Consider the following 27,621-nt stretch of genomic DNA (forward strand, 5'->3'; position numbering starts at 1 on the left):
CCAAACTGTGTTGGGTGATGCAGTCCAGGAGAACTGTGGGAGAAGGGTTTTTGGCAGGGGAGACAAACGGCTTAGCTTTGAGATAACAGCAAAAGACAGGCAGGGGAAGTGTCCTGGTCATGAGGAGAGGGAGCTTCCTATGCCACCCACCAATGCTGGAGCATCATCTCAGTCATTATATTCACCTAGCAGTGAAGGCTCCTCTAGGGGAGAGGTCAGGCAGTGCTCTGGCCTGAGGTTGAGGTGTCAGGACATTTTGGGGGCTGAGATGTGGAAGAGGAGGGCAGGTAGTTAAGCTGTGCCCTAGAGCTGCTCATCATTGCAAACAGATGATCTCTTCAGTATCTCGGAGGTGAGATCTAAAGACAGGGTGTGAGTCAGAGGCGATGCCCTCATAACGGCCGGGATGATGGTGCTGTCCTGCGTGATGGAGAAGGGAGAGCCCATGGGCAACAGGAGCGAGGTGACAGGCCTGATGTTGCTGTCCCCAAGCTGACAGCCCAGCATCTTTGATGGGTCATCGTTATCTGGCCAGGCTCGTGGCTGTCTGTCAGCTGGGAGATCCCATGTGCTGGGTCGGGCTGTCCCTGTGCCGCCGTGCCAGGGCTGGGAGCCACTCTCTGCAGCTGCTGTTCACTCCGGTAGGCAGATCCAGTGCCATCCTGAATCTGACCATTAACCAGAGGCTCTCGGAGCCTTTAATAAATAAAATGATGGCTTAATGTTTGCTGGGGCTGGAGGCTAAAATGGGACAGTACGTCAGGCTGGCATCTGATATGTCTTGGGGCTCTGTCTTCTTTCCAGTGACCTGATGGGATCATGACCCTCTTTGTACGTGATCAGCTTTTCCTAGCTCTAATCCCCGCCAACTCCTTGTGCAATTTACAGAGACCTTTGAAAATGTATATTCACGTAGTCTGACAGTGGAAAGTGGTTTTTTGCAGTCCGGTATTCCTGGCTGAAAAACCCGGCTGCAAATTTCAGCTTTAAAGAAATAATAATAATAAAAAAAAAAAAAAAAAAAAAAGACGCCCAACAGGGTAGGAATCGGGTCCCAATTCAGAATTCAGGAAGGCATTTAAGCATGTGCTTAGCTAGTGTCTCTAGTTATTAGAGAAATTAAGCATGTCTTTAAGTCCAACATGCTTAATTCCAACTGATTTGAGTGCATTAATGAAGAGAATAGAGGCCCCAGTTGCAGAGGTTACAATGGATACACCATTGGGTCCTTCAGTTTTATGGTGATGCCAGCTCTGACTTTAATGTTGATTTGAAAATGTCCATCCCTGCCAGGGAAAAGCTTTGGTTTCCAGAGAGATAAACACAGTCATAATTAATATGACTAATTGCCTTTTGAGGTCTGAACAGAGAGCTACCAGGCTGGAGTTTTAGGTTTGATTTGATGACTCCATCACATTGAACTGGTTGCCTCCATCCCAAATTTGTCCTCACCAACATGGGGGGAGGGAGCAATTGTCTCTTGGCCTGGTGGTCCTGTGGGACATGTTCCCTCTCCCTTACACCCCTCAAGAAAGTGGCTTAAGGCAGCATCACGGACATGTGGGACCATGCCCAGGAGGTCTCCCCAAATAAGGCCCATGTACATTGTCCCTCCTGCCTCCCAGCAGTAGGTCAGAAGGGATGGAGAAGCGCCAGGGGGCCAGTGGCCTCTTCTGGCCTTGCATCCCCCCTGGCTGAGGGTGGTGCTCTGCTGGCAAATGCTTAATGACTAATTAAGGCTTAAACATCTCAGACCAACCAGGGCTCTTCCTGGCCCACAGCAAGTGTTGCTGTGGAGAAAAGACTGGTAGGTTGGATTTCCCGATGTGGTTTTCTCATTTTTCTCCTCTCCGTTTGCCTTTGCTATATCCCCACTCACTAATTTCGTGAGACAGAGGAGCGAAGAAGCAGATGGAAAAGCAGCTTCTGATGGTGCCTTAGGGAATAGAAGAGAAAAGGGGTGTTTTAATAAGCCAGTATTTTGCTGAGCATCTCGAAGGGATGACAGTTTCATGAAGTCTCACTGGCCTATCACTGCTTTGCAATGCCTGGGCTGGTCTCACTCTCATGCTACACGACATCCCATGTGAGGACAAAATACCCTTGGTCATCCCCTCTCCCGGCCACAGCTGGGTGACTTGTGGCTCCTCAAGTCAGCAGCAGCTCTTTTAACGAGGGCTTTTGCTGGGTTTTGCGGAGCTGCTGATGTCTGGTGGAGGTGTGTGTTGTGGCAGTTTCGTGAGCAGTAGCCCTGATTCCCCAGATGTCCAAAATGCTTTTCGTCCAGGCGAAATCACAAGCTCATGGAAAATAAGCTGTGAAGTTTTTGACTGTCCAAGAAAACAAGCCATCAGGAACTATATTTATATAAATGCCAGGCACGCATTGCTCATCACTTTGTGTATCACTATGAATGTTTGATAAAGCACTACATTATTTAAGGTGTAGCTGGGTTGTAGGCCAGTTGTTGACCAGGATTAGCTTTGAGATTCTTTTACTTTTTTTTTTTTTTTTTTTTTTAGATTTTGCATCATGAAAAAAAAATAATATGGTGTCTGTTTTATTCCCCTTGGGAGACCCTGGGGGATATTGAGCGCCCTCCCCTGGGTTTCTGTGCTGGGTTGCATCTTGCAGCTGCCTTGTGTGTAATGCAGAGGACCTGGGAGAGCTTCAGCTCTGCCCAGGGCTGTCCTTCCATGGCGTCAGCATGGAGCAAAAACCTGTCACCGGTTTCTGAAGTCAAGCTGACCAGGAGAAGAGGGCGTGGGGCCTGTGTTGAAGGAGAACAACCCCACAATATTCCTTATTTCTACTGGAAATACATAGATGCTAGTAAGCGCTCAGGCAGCCCCTGGGATGCGTGGCTCAGAGCTGAGGCTGCGGCAGATCCTGTCGCCTGCGTGAGAGTGATGGGTTCCTCTCAGTCCGTGACACTCAGCTCTTCTTCACCTTGGCTTTTAGTGGCACTGCGGCTCTGCCATCGGCGGCGGCGAAATATTCTCCCCATTGGTCCTTCCCAGGCTTATGGTTTTTATGAGGAGGGGAGCAGGGAGGGCAGCTGCAGTGCCAGCTCTTCGTTCTGTTTGCATGTCCTTTTCCTATCAGTTGTGTTTTACCTGGCTACAGTGCCGAGACAGTTAGCTTTGTCAGCTGGCTCCTAAGGAAGATGGATCGAGGCCGGGCACCTGCACTGATATTAGGTCTGCAGGCACCTTCCAGCCCCATTTATCATTAGGCAGTGACCTACCCGAAGGACCAGCAGGAGAGGAAACTTATTAAAAAGGTGCTTCAAATCAATCCTTTCTGACGGCCCCGCTGAGTTACAGCGTTTGCTGCAACTCACCCACTGGGTCCTGCTGGGTCTGACTGTTTTCAGCCTCACTTCTGTGCTTACATGGCTTGGAATTGGTTTGCTTTTGATAGCCTGGGCTCTCCAGGTGTTCCCTCAGCTCCAGGTCTTCCCCTGAGCCAACAAACGGGCTCTAAGCTCCTTCTTTCCTGCCTGCTGCCTGTACCCACCTGCTTCCCGGCGTGGGAGGTGTTGGTGCCTGCCACCACAGGGCAGCTCCTTTTGGTGGCTCTTTTTGGCGGCTCTTTTTGGCATGGCTGAAGATCCTTGGCCCCATTTCAATATGGGTCTTTGGTGGTTTTCCCTCTCCTCTGGGTTGGCATCATTCCCTTGTTCCTCCCTTGTATGTGACACAGAGTTGCTGGTACTGTGAAAAGGTTCCTGCTGGGCAAGGGAAGTTTAATTTCCAACTGATAAATTTGTTCTGCACCACGCTGCTAAGCAGGGAGTTGGGTGGTGGTTGAGACTGGAGAGGGGCCCCCATGTCATGTTTCCCACCCACATTTGCTGGCTGTTGCTGTTCCCTGCCCATGTGGATCCCCAGGGGTGCTGGGACTTGCTCGCACTCATTTTACAGATGCTGAAGTGCTGCTGCCTCCAGGTTCATCAACCAGCTGCAGTTCCTCAACGAGGTGGGATGGGGCTTTCTCCTACCCTCGGTGGTCTCTGCCCCAGCTGGCTCCATGGGGCAATTTTTCCTCAGTATCTGTGGAGTTGTAGGAGATGTGCGGTGCAGAGAGGGAGCTGGAGGACAGCACTGTGCTCACGAGCCCGCGTCTCTCCTCCACGCAACATTAGCCTGGGCCTCTTCGTGTTCCCATTAGCACCAAATCGGGAAGCTTCCTCCAGAGTGTTCTTATTTAACTTTTCAATTATTTTATAACTTGAAGACCATTAGCTGCTGCCGAGGGTCTGCCCATCTTCCCCGCTCTTCTCTGCTTGCTGCGTAAGCAAAAAAGTTACGGTTTCTCATTTAAAAAAAAAAAAAAAAAGGTAAGTTAAGGGCTTTATTAGAGTGGAGATGATGGGAAGCGGAGTCTCTGGTGTCCTGGACCTTCTCAGTGCTGGGGCAGGGGGAGATGTGACAGCATCCCATGGCCAAAGGCTTTTCGTTGCAGAAGGAGAAATGGAGTAAAGGGACAAATCATAGAATGGTTTGGATTGGAAGGGAACTTTAAAGGACATCTAGTCCAGCCCCCCACACTGAGCAGGGACATCTTCAACTAGATCAGGTTGCTCAGAGCTCCGTCCAACCTGGCTTTGATTGTTTCCAGAGACATCTAACACCTCTCTGGGCAACCTGTGCCGGTGTTTCCCCACCTTTATTGTAAAAATTTTCTTCCTTAGATGTAGTCTAAATCTACCCTCAATTAGCTTAAAATCATTACCCCTTGTCCTATCAGGCCCTACTAAGTCTGTTGCCATCTTTCTTATAAGTCCCCCTTAAGTGTTGAAAGGCCACAGTAAGGTCTCCTTGGAGCCTTCTCCTCTCCAGGCTGAACAACCCTAATCTGAAAATTGGTGTTAGGGGAGAGATGTGCTAGAGAAGTCTTTGCCCTGTACAAGACCTGAGGGTTTCCTAGTCAGAAACAGCTCCTAGAAACGTCAAACCTAGCTGGTAGCAACCCAAGGAGCGCAGAGACCCATCTGCTTTTGCAAGGTGTTCGCAATGCAAAGGTGCAAGGCAGAGGCGGGGACCGTTGGACTGCTGCTCTTAGGTGTTTGATCTTTCGCGATGTGTTTATAATTATATTGCATTATCTTAATTACCAATGTGGGAAGTAAGGATTGTGGTGGGGGGAAGGGAAAGGAGGAAAGTAGAAAGGCAGGGAAAGCGTGGGGTGACAAATAACTTGCAGCCTCTCGATGGGGCTGCGATTGTGGTTGGAGTTGGAAACGATGCTATTAATACAATGCTTATTCATTTCCTATAATAAAAAAAATGGAAGTGCTTTGCAATTACCCAATTCCGAATGAAATTAACATTCCGTGGCATTTTACAGTAAACGGTTAGTTTGCACACATGAGTGGAGGCAATTAGCTGGGAAGCGATTGAGCGCCGTGACTGGAGAGAGGATGAAGAAGGGTCAGGGCAGCTGGTGTTGGGTGGGCACTGCTGTGGGCTCGGGCTCTGGATGCCCCTTTCTGGTGGGTGGGTGGGATGGGTGTTTCCCTGGGTCCTGCCAGTTTGAGGAGCAGCTCACCCAGCTGCAGCAAGGACAGGAGCTACAGATTATTTCCTGCTCTCTGTAGATGGGGGGGAAATGGCAAAGCTTTGTAATAAAGAGGAGAAGTAAAGAGTGAGTGCGTGGTCAGAGGGGTGGGGTGGTGCCCTGATGCTCCCAGGGTCCCCATCCCCATTCTGGGGTGCTAAGACAATGCAGGTCTCCATCACCCTCCTATGCTGCATGCCAGCCTCCCCCACATCCCCCTTCCCCGTCACGTGCCCCAGGCTTTATTAAAAACCAATGGCGCTTTTTTTTTTTTTTTTTTTTTTCAGATTTGTTAAACTACTGAAAACTTATGATCCTATCAGGGTTTTTTTTCTTCCCCTGCCTCATACCAGATAAGGACTGTGCTGGCTCTGAGCCCGGAGCTGAGGGTGGTGGAGAACAGGGTAGGGAAGCAGTCATCTCATGAATATATGAAGGAGGAAAGTACATTTGTTCAGTTTCCTTCAAAGGAGACATCTCAAATAAAGTTTTATCTCTGCTTCTGCTAGCCTCCCCCTCCAATTTACAATTAAAATCAGATTTTTACGTATAAAAATCTATTTTTATAGTGAGAGATTTATTAATGTGTATAATAATCTATTGATGTATTAATACCGATGTTAAAAAAAAATTTATACATTCTCTATTTTAAAACTGAAAAAAAAAGGTCCGGGGGAAAAAAGAAAGCAAAAGTCGAGAAGGAATACAAGCCTGTTTTCAAAATAATGCTGCGTTCCCATATCCCTCTGTTGCTTCATCTGAAAACCCCTCTGTGTAAAACCGCTTCTTGGAGAGAGATGGATCCTCCCTGGCGCCGTGTCGGCAGGCTGGGCTGGGGGCCAGCTCTGGCAAAGTGCCGTGCCACCTATGTCATTTCCCCTGATGGGTTCACCTAAGGATGGCATGGAGATGTACACCTTGCAGGAGGTGCTTGGTCCCCTGATGTATGGGTATGTGTGGCTATTTGTGCTTTGTTTTGATGTTTACATACACATATTTTAAATATATATATATCCGTATCTATATATCTGTATTTCCTGAGCTGGTTGTGTAATGCAGCCAGCAGTCTCCCAGTGTTTCTTGGACACGCTGTGCCTGCACGTGGCATGTGACATGGACTGGTGGAGAGGAGGGGACCAAAGGAGACAGAGACTCTCTTGCTCGAGAGGTGTTTGAGGGGTTTGGTGGCTGGAGAAGGAGATGGAGAGGTGAAATTCTCAGTGTTTCTTGTGTCTTTGCCGTATCGACCGTGCTCTGTGGCAGAATATCTCTCTCCAGATATGTTTGCATCCCAATATGTGTGAAGTTGTTGTACAACTCTCTCCCACTGTCATCTCCTAGGTATCGGTGTAATTACCTAATTTTATGCTAGTAAAGCTCTCTGCTTTCTGGAGCTTAGTACCTTCAGGGTGGCACTGTTGAAAATCAGTCCACATCCCAGTTTCAGAACAAACACCGTTGCTTATTTCATGCTTCAAAAAGCAACAAACACCCATTATTTAGAGCTGGTGAGAAAACAGGGTTTCCACCATTGAAAACTTCCAGTATTGTGAAATTTATGCTTATCCCAAGTAGAATCAGAAAGTTGATTTCTTGAAGTACTCTGCAGAATAGAAATTTCCAAAATACCAATCCAGAAACAAAGGAATGTGCTTACTGAAACTCAGGGGTTTTATTTGGAGAAAACAATTACCGTGGTATTAAACCATGTTACACAAAGCTGATGTTTACATGGTGTGTTATGAACGTGATGATGCATTAGACCTTCCAAGCCAGTGTCACTGATTCCCAGGAGAGCACCTTCCCCTGTGCCTAGAAAAAGCAGATTATTTGAAAAATACTGGAAGCAGTTGGTGAGAGGGCAGGAGATGGGCATGGAGAAGAGCTGGTGTCTGAGAGGAGGGGGCTGTGTCCTACGTGGCCGTGGGTGTTGTCATGAATGCATGCACATGTCAGGAGGTAAAAATCCCACCAATTTGACTTCTTATTGTACCCAGACTTTTTCATTTAATCCTTGATTGAGTTTGATGTATTCTTGCAAAACACTGATTCTAGCGAAGCAGCATGCTCCGTCGAGCAGCTTTTGAGCTGCTTTGTGAGTTACTCCTCTCTCCAAAACTTTAGGAGCATTTTAAGCACTGGTAATGTTGAGGAATTGATTACCTGCCCTCTGACACTCAGAAATCAAAGAGAGGGATGGCAAAATGAGATGGTTAAAAACCGGTATTTTTAAAAAATATGTTTTACTCAATACCTAGTGTGGGAAGCTCTAATAGAAGCTGCTTTGCCTTTCTGCAGTCTTCTTCCTTCACCTGCAGGAATGCAGATGTGTGTGAGGAGCACAGAGACCACTGTGGCTCCAGGGACTGAAACTTTAAGCGAAACACCAAAGGCTGTGAGACTCAGAGGAGCTGGCATTGTTGAAGACCTTAAGCATCACTACTCTGTTTTAATATGCTGCAAAAACCAAGCTGTGAGGCTCTCCAGCTCTCCCAGCTGCCCAGCGGCAGCACGAGGTGTTGAGCCGGGTTTGGGGAGAAGCTGCTGCCCTTCCCCTGCCCCACCGGGGTCTAACGTAGCATCGAGTGGGGCTGCCAGATATAGGGGGGGGGGATCTAGGATCTCTGCGGGGTGCAGAAGCGTTGACTTAGGCTGAGGGCAGTTCTCTGGTGTGTGGTACAGCATTGGAGTCTTTTAAGGCTATGTCTGAAGACCTTAAAACATCTCTGCGAGGTTGAAAGCTTGTTTCCAAGGGCTGTGGGGCACCTTCATTGCCATCAGCTCCATCTGGGCTTCCCAACCTCTGCTGGCAGTGAACAGGTTGCACAAAGGGGTTTTGCAGTTCCTTGTCCCTTGTGCTGGACCCTCAGGAATGTCCTGGGATGGCGGAGGCACCATCCAAGCGCAGCCGGTGGAGGTGGAGGCACGCAGCCAGCGCACCTTCCAAATACAGGTTGTGGGTAGTTGCGCTGCTCTGAGCCTGGGACTGCGTTTTGGAGGATCCCTCCTAGGCACTGAAGCTGGAGAGATGCTAGTTTTGGTATCTCCCCAAAACAACGCCCCAAACCCAGCCTATGAGTCTGGGAAAGGTATGGTTCTCCTGACTATGCTGGGAGTCCCTTGAGGACTGAAGAAAGTGCTGCCGCTTCCCATCTCTGTTGCAATGTATTTTTACCCAAACGTCGCTCATATTGTTCAGTTGATGACTTTTTTTTTGTTGTTGTTGTTGTAATTTTTAAGCCAAACAACATATTTTCCCACTGCAATTTGTGCCAGCGAAAAGGAAGAAAGGCAGGCTATTGGTATGAATTGTTTTGTGTGAGATGTGCAAACGAATAGGGGAGCCATAAGGAGAGAAAATCGCTTTCAAAATAGTGTATGGGGGTGGACAGGAGGGAAGTGTACGAAGGGAACATGTAATGTGCTTTACAAAGGTATGGTGACCTTCAGCTGCATCCTTAAATTGCTGCTGGAGATGGAAGCTGATTTTGCGGAGGATGAAGAGCCTTGTGCTTCCTCTGCATCAGCTTGTTCCTGGGGTTGTTATGCTGCCAAAGGCCCTCGCTATAGGATGGGGTGAGATTGAGATCATAGTGCTGTGCCAAGACTCGGGGTGGATCTCACCAGCTCTGCCAGGCTGGAGAAACTCTCAACGTGATGACGAAGATGTGAGCTCAATAGCCATGATGGATTTATCTCCTGGAAACCAGGGATGGAAGAGAAGGCGGCTTGGCAAGCTCAAGGAGAGGACGGTCCCATCGCCTCTAAATCTGCGTCGGGTTCGGCGGTTGTTGGGAGGAGCTGGTGCCCGGGTGCTGGCCATGCGGCTGTGTTGTGCTGGGGAGGGGATTGTGTGCTGGCAGCTCTGGGAGCCGCTGCCTGAACCCGTGCTGGGCACACGCAGCCTGGGTGGGTCTGTGGGGCAGAGCTGGGGTATTGGAAGCTGTAGTGTGTGTTCCCAGCCTTTCAGAGCTATTAAAAGCTCCGTGGGAGATGGGAAGGCTGAGCATGTGTGCAGTGCATGCGTAGCATGGCAGCGCGCGTGTGTGAACTCGTGTTTCCCGTGTGGTTGTGTGGTGACCACAGAGGCGTCAGGCCGGGTGGTGGGTTCCTGCCCCTGGCTACCGAGGCTCGGCTGCTGGCTATGGAGATCCCTCCATGGCAAAACCCGGGTGGCAGTTTGCGGTGGACTGTGTCTCTTTTATGGATTTGATGGACAACCCCATAGTCGACAGGGTCCCGGCAGCCTCGGTGAGTGCCGTGCCTCATTACGTTACGGTGTGTTGGTTTCTTCTCCCTCCCTTTTGCCACGGTTGGCAGCGCATGAAGAGTCTGTCCTTCATCCTTGACCCCTGCTGCTCGTTCCACTGAAGCCCAGCTACCTTTGATTTGTTAGTGAGGGTTTTCTCCATGCTGGCCATGTCGAACTCCGCTTGCTGAAATCATGTCAACAAGGTTTTATTCTTCTTTTTTTTTTTTTTTTTTTTTTTTTTTAATTTTTTTTTTTTCATTGCTCAAAACCCCCAAGCTTAGGGGTACAGAGAGCCCAGTGATGTCCTGGCGCACACAAGCTGTGCAGAGCGGTGAGATGCACCAGGTTTTTGCTCCCATTCTTGGAATAAGTATTTGTAACATCATCTCAAATAGCCAGTGACTACCGGGACCTCTCCCCATGAAGGTGCTGCTCCCCCCTTACTTTTGACGTTTGCTTCACTGATGAGCGTGCGAGCAGATGCCTCTGGATGGATGTGCCAAGCGTGGTGGCCAGATGGGGTACGATCATCGTGGCACTGATTACTCTCATCAGCCGAGCAGGGACCACGAGAGAGCTGCGACCTCGCTGTGTTCTGTTGCTAGCTGATGGCATGGCCCCCTCCTCCTCCCCTCCCGCGCTCTCCTTCTGGCCTCCTTTCGGTAAATAAGCCTCAGCCGCACGGTTCCCAAGCTCCCTGCTCTACTTGCACACATTATCTATCACACAGCCCCGAGGTTCAAATAACTTGCCATCTGTTCATGGGGAGGCCCTGCCACGCTTGTTCCTGGGTGAAGGAGCTGTGGGGACGGGCTTCCCCCAGCAGACACACCGGTGGGGTGCTGAGCTATGCTGGTGCTGCCACAGCATCCTCTCCCAGCACCTCAGAGGAGCCCTGCAAAGAGGGGGTTGGATGTGTGCTGTCAGGGCTGGGAGTAAATGCTCTTTGGAGACCTTTGCCCACTCTTGATTTCTATTTTTTCCCCCTGCGATGCTGCTTGCTGGGGCATCTGACACCGCAGGATCTGGCTGCGCCTGCTGTAAGTGTCGGGGGCTTTGGGGAGCTCTGCCTTTGATCTGTGGTGCCTGGGGGAGCCTGGTGTTGAATAATTGGAAGCTGTAACATAGCTGGTCCTGTAGGCCACCTGCTCGTTGGAGCTCTCCTGAAATGGTTCCCACCTTCAGTGCTTTATGCAGACACAGGTTTGATCCTTGTCCCTCCATCACCTGGTGCAGCAGTGCGGGCTGGTTCCTCTCCTGAGCCCACCCGATGCGCCTGTGCCCAGGGGCACAGCAGCCAGTCTGCTCTTCCCCTGTGCTCCCCTCCAGTGGCTCCATCAGATTTCGGTACCTTCTCTGCAGCCTGTAAGGGTAGAAAAGCACCCTGGGGTGGGCTAAAGCCTGTCAACCCTGGGGAGGCTGAGGACATTGCCCCTGGGGAGAAGGAGGGGGGGAACTGCAGCATGAGGTGGCCAGGGCTCTCCCCTCCCTTCAGCATGGGTGGCTGTTGGAGGAGTCTGCTGCAGACTCCACGTTTAAGTCAAATCCTTGTCTAGGATTACAAATGTCTTGTCCTGCATGGCCAGCTTCTCATTTTGCACTGAAATGGACCCTGCTACATGCTGTGAAGGGAATTAGAGTCCATGGTCCGGAGCATTTATGCACCCTGAGCTCACAGGGTGCCCAAGGAGCTCCACACAGATCTGATAAGTCTCTGGACCCAGAAGATGTGGTGGGGTGATACATCATCCTGTAACTGCTGGCAGGATGGGGAGTTCCAAGGTGCTTACTTATCCCTTACCCTTATCCCATAGCGGGTAGCTATAGGGCAGTGATCCCTGCCAGCCCCACATGGGCACACTGTGGGCAGGGTGAGCTTCAGGAGCTAATCGGAGGGACTTTGTCACTCTCAAAATGAAAACAGGACAGAGGTTATGTTCTGCTAATGAGTTTATTCAAGGATCTGACAGAGGCCAAACTGTTTGTTAAACCTGGGAGACCTCTGTGGCCTGCAGGAAGAGAAACCTTTTGATCCTGAATTTCATCTTTGCTCTTTGCGAGTGGTTTCATGATTTTCTGTAACTGCATATTGTGCAGGCGGGTGGGGAGTTTCGTAGGACAGTTCTGGAGGTGTATTTTTCATAGTACTGGGTAGGGGGTGTGTGAGAGCAAGGAGGGAAGCTGCTTAAACATCAGTAAGCTGTGATATGCTGTGGGGTGTTGTAGCAAGCCGATTCCTGAGCTCAAGTGCTGCTGCCTGGTGTGTGAGCACAACCCCAGGAAGACCCCAGGGATTCCTGCTGCAGCTCGGAGCACACCTGGACTGGCCATACATCATTCACCTGCCTCCCACCCCAGTCTCGCCGTTGTTCCGTAATCCCCAATTTGCCTGCTGGGGAGTACCTGACCCCGCAAAAGGCTGCCAAGCCTGGGGTTTGACTCCAAGCCCCTGAGACAGAGTTAAACTTGACCTGAAGCCAGCTCAGTTGTGTTTTGAACCTTTCAGGCTGTACGTTTGATAAGGGCACGATGCTTCCAAGTGCCCTGTGTGCAGATGGGGGAAGAAGCAAGGAATAACACAAAATACTGGAAAGCAGTGTGAAAAATGCAGCTTCCATAAACTCACAATTTTCTAATTTCTGTGGCTTTGGTAAGACTTGGGAAGTGCTGGATGGGTCCCTATGGGTGACTTCAGAGGGTCTTGGCAGATCTCCTGCCCCAGGACTCAGCTCTGGCTCACGCTGTCCTCTGCAAGGAAGGGGTTGTACGGGCAGTGCGGACATGGTGGCCTGATCCTCTTTTAACCACAGTCCCTTTGCCGGTGTTGCAGCTCCCGAGGTGACGCAGGAGACGGTGGAGTCCCTGATGCAGAAGTTCAAGGAGAGCTTCCGCACCAACACGCCCATTGAGATCGGGCAGCTCCAGCCTGCGCTGCGCAGCACGTCCGTGGGGAGACGGAAACGCCGGAGCCGGCCCCGAGGTAGGCTGCCACGGTCACCGGCTGCTCCTCTGGTGCCCTGGGTTTAGCCACGGCTGGAAGAGTTTGGCTGGGGAGGAAGGCAGGAGCTCCTCACCCTCGCTGCTGAGTGTGGGGACTCTGAAGTGCCCCTCTGTGATGGGGTGCAGAGGGGCAAACCCCACACAGCATCCTCTGGATGGTCTGATGGAGGTGCTTGAGAGTGGTATCACCTTGTGTCCCCTCCCAGGGATTTATCCAGGTCTGGTGCAAGTTCAGGGTCCCTGACAACTTCCCTGGCTAACTGGGGTTTGTTAGGAGTGAAATATGGTTTCTTGGCATGTTTTTATTTCGGAGGAAGGGGTGAAGTTCATTTTGGTTGTAACATTACTGGGACTTGTCTTCCCACTTTCCCAGTGCTTAGGGCTTTTTGGATTTTTTTTTTTTTTTTTTTTTTTTTAGGAGCCACAGAGAGGGTTCATGGCTCTAAAGGCTGTACTGTGCAAAAGTGCACTGGGGGGGTCCTGAGTTTTATTTGCAACCTTGATGGCCATTGCCAGCTATACCAGAGCAACAGGAGGAGGTTGGCTGGAACGGCCGCATGAGCAAGACTTGGTCCTTGTGTTGCCTCTCAGCAAGGGAAACTGTCCTCCTGTGGCTATTGCTGCTTAAAACCATAATGGCTGTGGGTTAAGCGGTGAGTGCTGAGGCTGTGAGGAGGGTTTGGATCCAGATTTCCAGCTGGGGAGAAGGAGGCAGCATCTGGGTTCGTTCAGGGATGATGGGCAGGAAGGTCCCTTGACCATGGTCTGCCCAGCGCACTGTGGGTCTTTGTGACAGCGCTGGGAGCTGGGAAGAAAATACTTTTATTTCTATTTACTGTTGGTTTTAGTTTTAATTTATTTATGAGTCTGAAATGTGATCTTTTATTCTGGATACGTTTTCCTGCAATACAGGCCTGGAAAGGGCTTTTTTTATTATAGCTTCACCCATAAATTATTCACTTAGTGTGAAGAAAATGTTCTGACTCTTTAACTGGTTTAAATTATTTGGTTTGTTTTCTAGTAGTTATTCAAATACATCTATCTGGATTTTAGCGTACGTGTGTGGGTGATTTGGGGCCCACAGTGACTGTCTAGTGAAGTTTCCCTTAACTTTTGAACTACCTGAAGGTAAGAGGCTTTTTAGTCACTAACGGAGCAAGTCAATTAATTGTTGCAGCCGAGCTTAGGAGACATGATGCCCAGCTGCAGGCAGAGCCTCTGGCTCTGGGAACAGAGTATGACCCCAGGCCAGCTTAGTTTGTCCCCCATCTCTAGGGACACGCACCCTCCATCTCCCACCTTCCTGGGCTGGTGCTCCCCTGCCTCCCTGCAAATCCCCATCTGAGCCATGCCAGGGCAGGGGGAGGCCTTCCCTACCCTCAGCCCATCACCTCTTCCCAAGCCCAGCATCCCTCTGCCCATCAATGGCCACAGAAATAGTGGATACCGGGACAACAGAGCCCTTGGTTGCTCTCTATTTCTGCCCAGGCTTGTGTTTCCTCAACACAAGAATTGGAGACCAGCTTGCCCCCAATATCTGCTTGAGATGAAGAGCCAAATGTCCCCTCTGGCTGCTGTGCCCCACTTGGTAACCCACTGGTGGTGCTCAGCAAGGTCGCTCTCCATCCCTCCTTGCCACGGCCACCAGCACAGGCTGTCCTCAGCCATGCACAGTTAAATCTGGGCTGGCCAGCAGGTCCCCAGCAGCAGGCTTGGCCAGGACCATGTTGGAGAAACCAAGTTCACAGAATCATCTAGGTTGGAAAAGACCTTTAAGATCACCTAGTCCAACCATTAACCTAACACTGACTGTAAATTGTCTGCCTTGGGACTCTTGTGCTGCTCCTGGTGGGGAAGGGACCACCCTGGGTGCCAGAGCATGCCCAGCTGCCTCACCACAGACCTCCCCACCGTGCCTGTTGTTGTATTTTGTTCTCCTGCTGTCTCCTGGGTCATGGGTGTGCATCTCGGATATGCTGGGGTGCCTGCTCCAGCAGCCCCGTGCCAGGCAGGCTCTCGAATGCCTGAGTTGTGGGGCTGGGAAGGGCTTCAGCAGCAGGATGTGGGTGAGTGGAGGTGATGGGGAGGAGCTGGGCACCAGCACCTCGAGCTGCTCTGGTCCTGAGCTGGTTGTAGTGGTCCCAAAGGTGCTGCAGGGAGGGTGGGGATGTCTCACTGCAGCCCTGTTTAGCAGGTCTCAGCTCTGGTAGAAGTGAAGAGGGTTGCGGAAAGGGAAGGGCCCAGACAAGCTGGGAAGGTGCCGCTGTGGCAGTTCCCTTCTCTGCACCAGGAGCAGGGTGAGTCCCCATGGTGCTGGTGCCCAACCTACCGTGGTTGGGTCTCTTCCTCCCAGCAGCTCCTCCGCAGATGGTTGCATGGGCTGTTGGGGATGGTGAGGAGCTGTGTCTGGCCTTCATTGCCCGAGGTGTAAAGTAGCCCACAGACTTCAGGGGGGGACTGTGACTTTTGAGTGTCTCCACGTACAGGAGCCCTCACTGGCACACGCTCAGAGTAAGATTTCAAGGTCTCAGTCATCAGAAATCAGTGAGCAGTCCCAAAAAACAAGCCAGTTCCAGTGTCTCCAGTGGCAATCATGCTCCCCACAGCCCCATCCCATCCTCTTTTCCTTTTAATTTGAATTTCTTTTCACTTGTGGAAGCCATGCTGCTGCTGGTGAGGCCGGATCCACACCTTTCCCTGCACCTCTCCTGTGCTGGAGGTTTTGTTTTAACAGCCCGTGGTTAATTGTCCCTCCGGTGGGTGAGCGGTTGGAGTGCTATCAAACGTTAAGGTTAAACGATGATATCACAACTCACGATGTTTGCATTTTACATCCAATTGCAAACACAAACCCTTTGCCTCATTAATCCTTTGCAATCTGTGGTTTTTTTTTTTTTTTTTTTCCTCCCCCTAAATGAAATTGTCCGTTTGGGATGCATTTATTTCCTTCTAACAGCCGTGTGACAGTTCCGCTGATGGAGTTTGCATCCAACTTTGTTACTGGGTAGTGACAAGTCAGCCTGACGGATGCATGTGTGTAATTATTTTCTTGCGGTTCGATTTAATTAATGCTTAACCTCATCAGAGCCCTGCAGCTGGAGCGCTCTCCCTGCAGGAACGTGCACAACAAAAAGGATTTGCTCCTTTATGAAAGGCTCCGAGAGGGCGCCAAGTGCTGCTCCTGCAGAAGGACAGGATAAACCAAACCAGAAAACAAACAACCTGATGCCCCAGCCCAACAAAAACAAATCTCGGATAAGCTTTGCCTTGTTTCGCTTCCCTGCACTAAGTGCATTTAAACTGCTGCCTATTGCTTGTCATTAAATCTGATTCTGCGCTAAGTGTTTCTAACAGCTCTACAAAAGGTCGCATTTTGCAGAGAAGATCGACTTAAAAAAAACCCAACAAAACCAAACCCAACAAAAAAAGCCCCAAAAAACAAACTAAAAAAAAACCAAACACAAAACCAAAAACCAAACACCAAAACCCACACCATCCTCTCCATTTACAGTACTATATAACTTTATTTTGGCTAATGCCTGAATCACACAAACTTTCTCCCCGAACACTTTTATTGAGTGAAGCACATTTAGAGTTTATAAATAATGGAGAGTGATGATGATAAGAGCCGAGGTGCAGGACGACTGGGCTGTGAAAGGATGGTATTTGCTGAGGCCTGACAGTGTGGCAGGGAAGGATGCTGCATCCGAGAGGGCCTGGATTTACTGATTCCCAAAATGTATCCAGGCTGGTACCCAGAGCACCCCAACGTGGCTGCGCTGGAGCGGGGTTTAAACCGGGAAGCGATGCCCAGGGAAACGCGGGGAGAGGCAGTGGTGCCGCGCCCGAGGATGCGGCTTTGGCCAATGGACCAACCTGCGCTCCCACCCCGAGGGCCAGGTGGGGTGTTGGGGTGCAGGCCTGGGAGGTGGCCTTGGGGGAGGCCAGTTTGCACAGAGAGGGGGTCTGGTGCCCTCTCCTGGGGCAGGCCTTTAAAAGCACCCTGGCTCTGAGAGTAAATAAGTGATTAATACATTCTTCTGCCTGAGACGCAATGCGCTGTTTATTGGGGCTGTGACTTCTTGTGCTTTAGAGGTCTTGGCTGTGCCATAAGTTGCCCATAGTTACCCCAGGGAGGAGAGCTGTGGCTCGGCTGGGCTCGCCCATGGCCTCTGTTTTTGCCAGGACGCCTCTGCCTCCCGCCGCACCTGTCCATCTGTCCCACGGTGTCCATGGGCCATCATCGCATTTTGCTGGCGAGGCTTTTTAGGCGTTCATCTGGGAGCTTTCACCTCATCCAAGTCAAAGCATCACATCCGGCTCGTTGAGTTGGTTCTTGGTGAAATGAACCCCTTCATAGCTGCGCAAAGGCTATCATCTGGGATCAGCGCGGTCCCAGATTTCCATGGTGGAAGGCGTGGGCCATCACCTGGTTGCTGCACCACCCACCCTGGGGTGGTTTTTTGGGTGTAGGAAGAAGGAAGGTCAATGAGGAGAAAGGATTTTCATCAGCTGAAGCCAGTGTGTGTTCGTACCCCTGCTGCAGTGACAAACTAGAGTGTTTCATTTTTAAAGGGCTTTTTTTCTTTATCCTTTTTTTTTGGTGTTGATTGGATACATTTCAAAAGAAAATCTTTGAGTATCTTTTTTTCCTCCCCAAAACTGCATCCAATGTACCTTTCCCTTGCCATCTTTGGTTTTTCAGTTGATTGGTGCTGGTTTTGTTGGTTTTTTGGTTGTTTTTTTTTTGTTTGTTTTTTTTTGGGGGGGGGGAATAAATAAATTGAAAATTTTCACTTGGCTAATTGCATAGCTCTGCATCACCCTGCCAGCTGTCAGTGCATGGACCTCACTGCAGTGCTGGGGAGGGGACTCCTCATCTGGTTTTTACTGGGAAGTCCGGGAGCAGAGGAGCCTGTGGAACACTCAGGAGACTGCGTTGCACAGGGCAAGTGAGTGTGGAGGCGGAGTGAACCGAACACAGCCAAGCAGGGAGGTTGTGGGTCTTTAACACTGTGGCATGTACAGGATTTGGCCCTTTTTCTGGAGAGGAGTGGTGCAAAAAATCCTTTTGCATTGGAAGTGGGGCTGTGCCTGTGGGGCAGGGGGATGCACAGACATAGGTGCCACCCCAGGTGGCACTGCTGGGGACAAATATGAGAACCCACTCCTGTTATAACATCCAGCTGGGAGGGATTAAGTATCTGAGGTAAACCTGGCCTCAGACAGGAGTTATCCAAATAGCTTCAGTTACTTATTTCTTTATTTTAACTCAGTTTTGATTCATTTTGCATTCACAGTTGTTTCCCTGAGATACTCTGTAACCTTTGGGGAATGTCAGGGTTTTTATCTTTGTAATGACAAAAACACATCTTTAAAAGAATACACATGGTTTTAGCTAACAAAAAGCCTTTGGGGATGGCGGAGCCTCTAATTCCTGTATTTTATTTCCTTAGTCCTGCTACCATCTTTAATTATACCATAAGGAGAGGTGTGTGCCTTGGCACCCCGCCTTGCTCCCTGCTAAATAAATGTCGCACTCAAAATGAGTGTCCTGCCTCGGTATGTGGCTGAGTTGCGATCTATTTGAATGGATTAACAAGCTTGTAAATCTGCAAACAGGATTAGAAGCAAGAGCATCTTCCTTGAGCTCCCACTCCTTGCCCATACCCCCCTCTCCCAGGGTGTAGGTGAGGGGGAGCTTTAGTTTTTCTCAAATATAAATAGCAGGAGTAAACTAGGTCTAAAGGGGGTGTAGCTTCTTGTGGAAGATGCTGCAGAGAGCTGCTGGTGTGTTACAGGTACTCAATGCTGAAAAGGTGCTGTTTCCCTGTCCTCTCTCTTTTAAGCATCGTATTCTGCTTTGTAGTTGTTCCCAGCGATTAGGATCTTTTTTCCTCTTACTTGTTTTTTTTCTCCTTTTTAAAAAGAAAATGAGTGCTGACCAGGCAGGGCTGCTTGGCTTTAATTGGGTGCTCTCCCTGTTTCTCCCCATCAGCAGCTGTGTGCGGGTGCTCTTTGCTGTGAGCGTCCTTGGCCCCTCATGCGCATCCTCATCCTGCCACGAGCATCCTCAGCCCCATGCCTTGGCGAGCAGCCTGCCCCGGAGGCTGGCTGGTGGAGCTGGTGCAGGAGGTGTTGTCCCAAGCACAAGCATCTCACAGGGATGCTTTGGCAAGATTTTGGGACCAGTTAAACATGAAATCAGTTTCATGGTGGCTACAGGCTGCCTCAACTGGGCTTTGGGACCCCCAAAACCATCGCCAAGATGAGTTTCAGCATCCTTAATAACATGAAGGGGTAAAAGCTCATCACTTGGAGTCATTTAACTGCCCTGGGCTCATATTTCCAGTCTGAACTCTGCCACGGCGTGTTGGGTCAGAGGAGATGTTTCCGCTGTGGGCTGGGGACCTACGCCGGGTCTCCCAACTCCTCCTGTATTTATACATCCTGCGCAGTGCTGGGTAATCACAAAATGCAATATCGCTGTCACCAGCTCTCCGAAGACATCCAGCCTGAGTAATTTAACATGTCAGCGCCATCCATCATGGAAACGCAGCCGGCAAACAAACATGGGGCAGCCAGAGGGGGCTGGGCCGATGGCTGGTGAGCGGCCGCTGCCTGCACCGGCTGCCTGGTCACCTCGACAGAGTGTGAGAGTGGAGTGAGCACCAGAGACCATGGTCTGTGTCCACCTCAGGCCATCTGCCTGCACAAAAAGGGACCAGGTCTGGCTCATGGAAAAGTGGTGGAGGGACGTGCCATGTCCTGCCTGCGCAGCCACCACCTGGTCCCTCTCCCAGGCAGAGGAAATGGCTCTGCCAAGCTCCAGCGGTGGGAGAAACCTTCCCTTAGCTGGTGTCTGCCTCGCAGCCCAGCCCCGGCAGCACCCACAGCAGAAGAGCCCATGGCACGCCCTGCTCGGTGGGAGAAGGGGATGTGCTGGGCTGCTCGCCCAAGGGCCTGTATTAGGAGCCTGGGTTTATTAAGATTTTCCTTGCTGATGAGAACAGGCCCTATTGGGTTTATCACTCCTTTGTGCCCTTCAAAACCCCAGTCCCTGGGTGTGGGTGTATCATGACATCAGATGTTCGCTGTGATACAGGGGTCTGAAGAGGACCAGTGGGAGGTTATGGTTTGGGGTACGAGTCTCTTAACCCCCTAGGCCCTATGTCCAAGCACTAAATGCTGCTGTGCGCAAGCGCTGACCTCTCCTGCTGCTTTCAGGAGGAAGAGAGCTGGCAGAGCCTCTTCCTGCGCTTCCCCATTGAAGCCCCCCCTCCCTCCAAGGGCACAGCATAGCCAGGTCAGGGCATGGATGAGCCAGGAGCCACGTGCCGAGCTCCCGGCGTCCCTCTGGCTCCTGCCAACCACCTCTCATCGTGGTGATTAAGGATTTCAGAGGGCAGAAGGCACCACTCGTTTTCTGTTCTACTGCCAAGAAGTGGGGAAATTGTGCTTCTGCCTAGAATAAAGGATTTTTTAAAAACAGTAAAATATTTTAATGGCAGTTTAAAGGGCCACTGACAACCCTCAGAGGCCTCTTTGCTTTAAACTCTGCAAGGATTGAAGGACTTCTGCCAATTAGAGTCTGTGTCGCTTTTTTAAGCATCCATTGCTCCTTGGTGGGTCCAGCTGCTCAAGCGAGCCGGGCTCCTCCGGCATTCCACACCATCCCCAGCTCTGGGAGGGAGATGCCCAGTAAACCATAGGCCAGCCCTGCTCCTTGCCCCAGCTGTCAGTACTGGCTGCTGCAGGGATGCATGTTGCTGGCCAGAACAGCGAGCTGGTGGAGCAGATGGGCCAAAGTGATGCCGAGGGAGGGAAGCCAGACCCTCGCTGTGTGGTGGGGTCCTGAGTGCCCCCCAAGGGCTGTATTGCCATTGTGCCACTTGTCTCTGATGGGTTTGCTTCGAAGCAAACACCTAAAATCCACTGTACTTCACCAGGTAGGTGTCTTTGGGGAGAACAGCTTCTACAGTCAGAGGTTTCCTTTGTAAATGCATTGCAATACATTTGTAAAACACATTCCTGGGGGTAGAAAGCATCTTTGTATATTCACATCGCAGGTGGCACCACGGAGGTCTTGATTCTTGATGAGGGCAATAAGAAACCGAAGAAATCACGAGTGGCAAAAGCCCCTGGTTGCTTCTGGTGACCCCAAGCACCTGGGCTGGGAGCAGTGGATGCTGGCCAAATCTGGCAGCTCTGCTAAGGAGCCCCCTGCTCCCTCCCCTCCCCTCCCCGCTGCTGCACATCCCAGCTGACAAGGCTGATTTTTTCCTCTCTACTGTTTGCAGGTGGGATCGGGTTTGGACGTGCCAAAGGAAACTCTGGTTCAGAGGCAGATGATGAGACCCAGCTAACCTTCTACACTGAGCAGTACCGGAGCCGGAGACGAAGCAAAGGTACAAAATGACATAGGCACTGGTGATGCACATGTGTGTAAGAGTAAAAAAATAGTTGAGCACTTCAACGGTTTCCATGGGTGATGTCGTCTGATACTGCATGAGTTTAGGTAAGGACCACAATACAAGTCTGTAGTGGTAAGAACATACCAAGATGTGCTGAGTGTCACGCAGCACCATGCAGGAGCCATAAACAGCATTTCCTGGTGATGTTGCTGATGTTCTGGGTTTCTTTGCTGGTTTCTACTATGAGTTACATTGCATACACCCTGGCGCTTCCCTAAAGCTGCACCGGAGGATGGTGACTACGTCTGTCACCATCCCAGCGCCAGTGCAGCTGTTGGGGATGATCGCCTTGGCAATTACTTGCTCAAAACTTCTGTTTTCTGCCCTGTATTTCCCATATAAAGCATCCGTCGGATGGAAATTACCCAGCCTCCCTCTCAGCACAAAGGCAATTAAAAGGAACAAATTCAAAATGAGGCCTGGGGCAAGGATTTATAGACTAGAGTCCCTTCAGGCTTTTTTGTGAGCTAGAGGAGCTGAGAAACTGAAATATTATCCGCAGTTTGAAATTAGCGTCCACGTTTTCTCCGCTTACGTCATGCTGGATTGTTTTTGTTCAGGACCCTTAGACCAAGCTCTTTGGTGGAGGACAGGGCGAGCCTTGCTGCTGCATTTGAAAAATCACTGTCAGGAAATAACTATGTTGGGAAGCAATTTAAAAATTGCACAGTGGGTCTGCTCCCTCCATTTGTTTTCTGTATTAAGCCGGGCATCGGCAGAGCACAGCACGCCAGATAGATACTTGCTCCCACCACAGCAAATGCAGCTCCATTTGTTTCAATGATTAGGTATTCCGATAAATGCTCGCAATGTGTTTATTTGAATGTGAAATTACCTCAACACCTCTGATCAGCTTGAGATTGCATATGGGAATAAACACACACATGCACAAGGGTGTATTACATTTGTTCCTGCCCAAAGGAAGGACATTCAGGTGGGTTTTTTTTTCTTCCTTTTCCATGTGGTTTAGAACCATGAGAAGTTCTCGCCGAGTTTAAAATGAGCTTCTGATGAAAAGCAGGGAAGGAATTTGCGTTGAAGTTACCTGTTGAAGTATGAACACAACTGCGTTAAGGGGAAAATGATGTGTGAGAGGAGGAAGAAATTGGTTGTGTTGCAAACGGGGACAAAAGCAGTGGTCCTGAAAAGTCGATGGTGCAGGGGAAAAATTTCCCAAATGCTGAAGTAGTTTTTTCAATGAGCTATTCTGAAATATTGAGCTGGGTGTGAAAGTCCTTGGGTACTTTGGAAAAGTCACTGCATGAGCAAGGTGTGGAAAACTGTGTTTTAATGAAAAGCGGATAAATCTTTTCTTTCCCGCTGCCTTGACGCCATTCCCCGTGAGGTCAAGTGCTCTGTCAGTCTCTCGAAACATGCTCGTGTTGGATGCCAGGTACAAAGCTATTCTTATTGACATATATGTTGGCTTTGGGTTGTTTGTTTAAGATTCCTTGTAGGGCAAATATAAAGGAATAGATAAATGAGAAGAATTCCTTTCTTTTCCTTTGAATAAGCTGTTGTTCACCTGGGTGACTTTGATGACTGGGTTTGAAGGGAATTCAGGGGGAAGAGCTGCCTTGCACGGTTGCACAGAGCTGACTGTTAGATCTACATTAGCGTTTGAGTGATGCTGTGAGAACCTGGTTTGTTCGTGTTCGGTGGTGGCTAACCAAGGGAATTGTCTTGCATAAAGTCCCCATTGTATTTTCCCTCCTGTCTAGCTAAATTTTGCCATCACTGCGTCCTTGAAAGGAATTTTCCATTATCCTTTCATTGACTCTTCTCTCCCTTGTGGAAGGCAAGCAATAGCTTAGTGGGAAGTCACAGTACCAAACTCATAATTACAAGTTCAGCAAAGATCCATAATTGGACAAGATCATAACTCTAATAGAGAAGGATGCATCGTCAGATACGGTTAATTCTTACAATGATGTTCCCGTATCGATTTCACCGTGGTTGTGTGTCATTGCAGGTGCCGTGTGTTAGTTATCAGGTCCAAGGAAAGAGATTCCTCAGGGTCTCTCTCAGATTAGGTTTTGCAGGATTGAGCCTAATTACTGATACTGTCAAGGCATTGATCCCAGCCGATGCGATGGGAAATTTCCGCTTAGGTGGTGGGTAGGTTCAGTTTTACTTTGAGCTTTGTTGAAGCCAGCTGGTTAATTGTTCGTGGGCTTTGTCTCCTGTAGAAGAAAGACTGCAAGTTTCATAGTGCCTTGGCAAGGGATCCTAGAGGGGCATTCCCCTAGGTAAGTACTGAGTGAGGGAGAGCTTGTTCTGGGAGCTCAGGAGCAGCAGACCTGTTGATACCTAGTTTGAGAAGTAAATCTGATCAGTCTGAGCACAGAGGCAGAGACAGCCAAAGCATCACCTTCTGTGGTCCCAGCACACTGTACCACGTGTCTTCCCAGCTTCTAAATCCGTGGGATCCCCTTACACTTATGTTCCCTTGTCTTTGGAAAGTCTCCAGAGAAGTTGGGGAAGGGAGAGTGTAAGAAATAATGCAGAGGAGACTTTCCCATGGAGACTTGGTCCTTGTCTGCTGTTGGGCTCAGCCCCATGTCTGGGATTTGAGTTAGGAGAGGCAGTGCTGGTCACTGGTGTCTCCAGGGAGCTGGCTCGTGCCAAGAAGTGCTCTGTTCACACCCATCTGCAGCGAGGCATCCCTTTTCTTCCTCACAGCCCTGTGCCCATGCCAGCTCTCCACCCTCTGCTTCTTTCTAATGGATCAGGGTGACCTATGCTCTGGATGGCAGAGCTGACAGCAGGGCTGGTGTGCAGTCCCAAGGGAGCTGGAATTTGGACTTAACGTCCTGCTTTTCCAAATGAAACAAGTCCTGAGAGAGGCTGTCAGGGCACGTGGAGCTCTGTGCTTGGAGGCAGGAGGGACACTCAGCTGGAGCTGGGTTTGGTTGGTTTGCTCCTTCCTGCCAATCCTCCTTGTAAGATTCTCTATAAATCAGATTTTCTTGCAGCCTGTTCACAACAGGGTGATTCCAGCCTGCACCCCAGGGCTCTGCTTGCTGTGGGGGCTGGCTCTCCCCTTTCCCACTCCCCTGGGAGAATTGGGAAGTGTGGGAACCTCCTCGCCTGCTGCTGTGGTACGTGGATGTGGATTGCTCTTGTCTTCAGGGCTGTCAGTCATTGCACCTTTCACCAGCGCTGAAGTCTCTTCGAGAGAGAACCTGCCAGTGTTATAGAGATGCTGATCCACATCCCCAGCTGCCCATCATGTGCAATAGCAAGCTCTGGTACTTCCTTGGTTCCTCTCTTCTCCTGAGCAGCGTGGGATGTGTTCAGTCAGGTCCCCCTCTGAGTTCGAGAGGAAAATATTAGTAGCAAAAAAGCCCCCCCAGACCAGGGAGGCACAAACCTTGCTTCCACAGTGCTTCTGCTCCATCCCCACTTCTCCAGGGTGGTGTCTGCCTCCTGCTCAGCAAGATATATTCAGCTCTGGCTCTGACTTCGCAGTCCTGAGCTCCCCAGGTCGCATGCAGTGCCCACCCAATGGATGTTCAAATAGAGAGAAAGAGGGGAGGGTTGAGGGAAAAAAGAAGCAGCATCATAACTCCAAGGCTGTACCAGGCTCCCTGCAGCAGTGGGCTGGCCCCTGTGCTCCCTGCTGCCTGGCTCCTCAAGGACTCGGTGACTCTAAGGAGCCTCTCCAGCTCGCTGGGGTGGGGGGAGCCGTGAGCGAGCCTCCCCCACCTCTGTCTGCTTCATCGGGCCCTGGAGAAGCTGCTCTGTAACACAGAAATGTTCCTGCTCTTTTAAAGCCCCTTCTAGGAGAAGGTCTCAAAGGGTTAAATGAAGAGTAAATCAGCATGGTATCTGGTCTGCAGGGCGGATGCTGTGCAGCTTCCTGGGTTAGGGGAAACCGAGGTGAGGAAAGTGTACGGAGACCCTGTGAGGGGCTGAGCATCCCAATCCCAATTGTCTGGGAGACCCTGAGAGCCTATGGCTCCTCCTGCAGCTTGTCCGATGTCTGAGCCCCTGGGACCCGCTGGGGGTCCTGTGGCTGCTGGCGAGCCCGGGGACCGGGGCTGATCTCGCTCCCCCCATCAGGCAGAAAGGCTGGGTACAGAGTTGCTGGAAACCTTGATACAAAGCAGAGCACTGGGTGCAAGCGCAGAGCGATGGTGTTGATATGATGATGGGTGAGAGGTGCTGGAGGGTGCCCCGCACTGTGACCCAGCTGGGATCTCTCCTTGAACATCCTCAGCTGGCTTCTCCTCTTCAGGGAGGCCCTGGCATCTGCTTCAGCCTGAGCCAGACCATGCCGAGCTCGTTCCTCCACACTTGTGTCTGGGATCGCTTCACCCCTCTCGGCATTGCCTCTTTTGCAGCCTGTTCAAAGAGGAGGGGGGAAATATCCCACCCAGTTTTCATGCATAGCTTTCATTCAGGGGGTACCGTCCCATCCCAGCAACCTGCTGCCATCCCAGGGGAGTTCCCCAGCACCCCAGAGAAGGGAGGACGTGGCTTTGGGATGCTCTTCAGCTGACATCGCCACGAACAAGGCATCCAATTGTTTCCATATCATGCGGTGATGGTTGAGACAAATTAACAGCGTCCAATTATGTACCTTGGATTGGTGTCAGCCGCGTGCGTGTGCGCACATGCGTGTGCCTTGCTGGCTGGCAAAGTCTTCTGAGGGCTGTTAGAGAAATGAGAAGCTGAGCTTTGATCTGCCTCTGTATTTGGTGTTTAAAACAAGGCCTTTTATAAGGGAATATTAGGTATTCGGAGTCTGTTACATATGAGGAAGCTTTGCTTTGATCCTCTCCTGTCTCCAGAGGCAGCAGACACTTATTATATCATGGGGAACTAAACGAAATACAGAATGAAGTTTGGGTACCGTTCTCCATGCTCTGCCGGTGCCCCCGGCCCTGTCCGGGCTGAGCGAATGGTGCGGGCAGCGCCTTGCCGCATCTCTGCCCTGCTCCTCGGGGAATTGCCCCCCCCAGGCCTGCGCTGGGCTTGGCTCCCATCCCAGCAGCCTTCTAACTGGGGGGCTGCTGTCAGGAAACAAATGGGAGACAAAACGTGATAAAGCAAATGTTGATTTGGGGCGCTTAGAATAGAAAGAGGGAGTAAGGGGTCTGTCTGGGCCTTGTGCTGTCTGTCTGTGCTTAGGGAGCCTTCGCCCTCCTGCTGGCACTGGCAGCCCCTGCCCGTCCCCTTGTTGTGCCTCGGCCCGTGGTGCCGCCGGCCCAGGAAGGGGATGCAGAGCCGCTTGCTGCAGGGACAGACGGAGGGGTCAGTGCTGGTGTCTGGTGCCCACCCAGCTGGTTCATGGCGTGTGGTTGCTCTGTGAGGCCAGAATGGTTTGGGTTGGAAGGGACCTTAAAGATCATCCAGTTCCAACCCCCTGCCATGGGCAGGGACACTTCCACTAGCCCAGGTTGCCCAAAGCCCCGTCCAACCTGGCCTTGAACCCTTCCAGGGAGGGGGCAGCCACAGCTGCTCTGGGCAACCTGTGCCAGTGTCTCACCACCCTCACAGGGAAGAATTTCTTCCTTATATCTAATCTAAATCTGCCCTCTGTCAGTTTAAAGCCATTACCCCTTGTCCTATCACTACATTCCATTGTAAAGAAGAGCACCCCAGAAGGGACAACCGGGGTCCCATGCAACCTGGACATCCCCAAATCCCTGGGGCTGAGATGCCTTCCTGATACAAGTCTTGTCTTTCCCTCCCATAGCACCAAGTTATATCACCCTGCAGCTGCACCCCTGCCGCCCAGCCCGCTGCCACCCCCGGGGCAGTGGTGCTGATGAGTGACACTGTTCATTTCCAGCCTTTCTCTCAAAAGCTCTGTCACAGATGCTGTTTTTCCAGCGAGCAAACAAACGTGGTGCTTTTGCATGATGGCTTATTTTGCTCGCAGAGCAAGCAGGCACTGCATCAGCACATAAACACCCCCCAGAGCTCCTCACTGTCCCTGTCAGATTCCGTCTGTGCAGGGAAGCTGGGCTGGGGTTGCTCCAGCTGCCTCCTCGGTATGTCCCTGGCGGCTGTAGGTTCGGTCCTGCCCGTGCCCGGGGTACTGAGGCTGGGGGAGAGGGGCCACTGGAGGAAGCTGGATGCAAGGCGTGAGCTGGGGAGCAGAGGGGTCTGCAATTAAAGCGGTCGTGGAGCCGCGGCAGCCACAGGCTCTTTAACTTCCCCGGACTGTGCTAGAGATAACAGCTTTTACATCTGTTCCTGGAGGCAGTGTGGGTCTTTATTTATTTATTTTTTGATTGTATCTGATACAGCCTCAGCGAGTAATTGAGTGTTTGAGAGTGAAAAATTATCTCTCTGGCTTGGCCCTTATCTTGACAGCAAAGC

At 50.8% G+C, this 27,621-nt stretch overlaps 1 protein-coding gene across 5 annotated transcripts in view; it reads left to right on the top strand.

The window, feature by feature from the left end:
- The window catches only part of ASTN2 (astrotactin 2), a 360,934-nt gene that overhangs the window by 97,881 nt on the left and 235,432 nt on the right, over positions 1–27,621 (top strand). For 4 of the 5 annotated variants that reach the window (XM_074924050.1, XM_074924051.1, XM_074924049.1 and 1 more), the window contains 2 exons: positions 12,645–12,794; positions 21,115–21,222. In XM_074924050.1, the coding sequence (XP_074780151.1) occupies positions 12,645–12,794; positions 21,115–21,222 (258 nt within the window). The remainder of the gene's footprint in view (positions 1–12,644; positions 12,795–21,114; positions 21,223–27,621) is intronic. The other variant, XM_074924052.1, reaches the window with a different exon arrangement.

The sequence above is a fragment of the Athene noctua genome, chromosome 20 (genome assembly GCF_965140245.1).
Source record: "Athene noctua chromosome 20, bAthNoc1.hap1.1, whole genome shotgun sequence".
NCBI classification, from domain to species: Eukaryota; Metazoa; Chordata; class Aves; order Strigiformes; family Strigidae; genus Athene; species Athene noctua.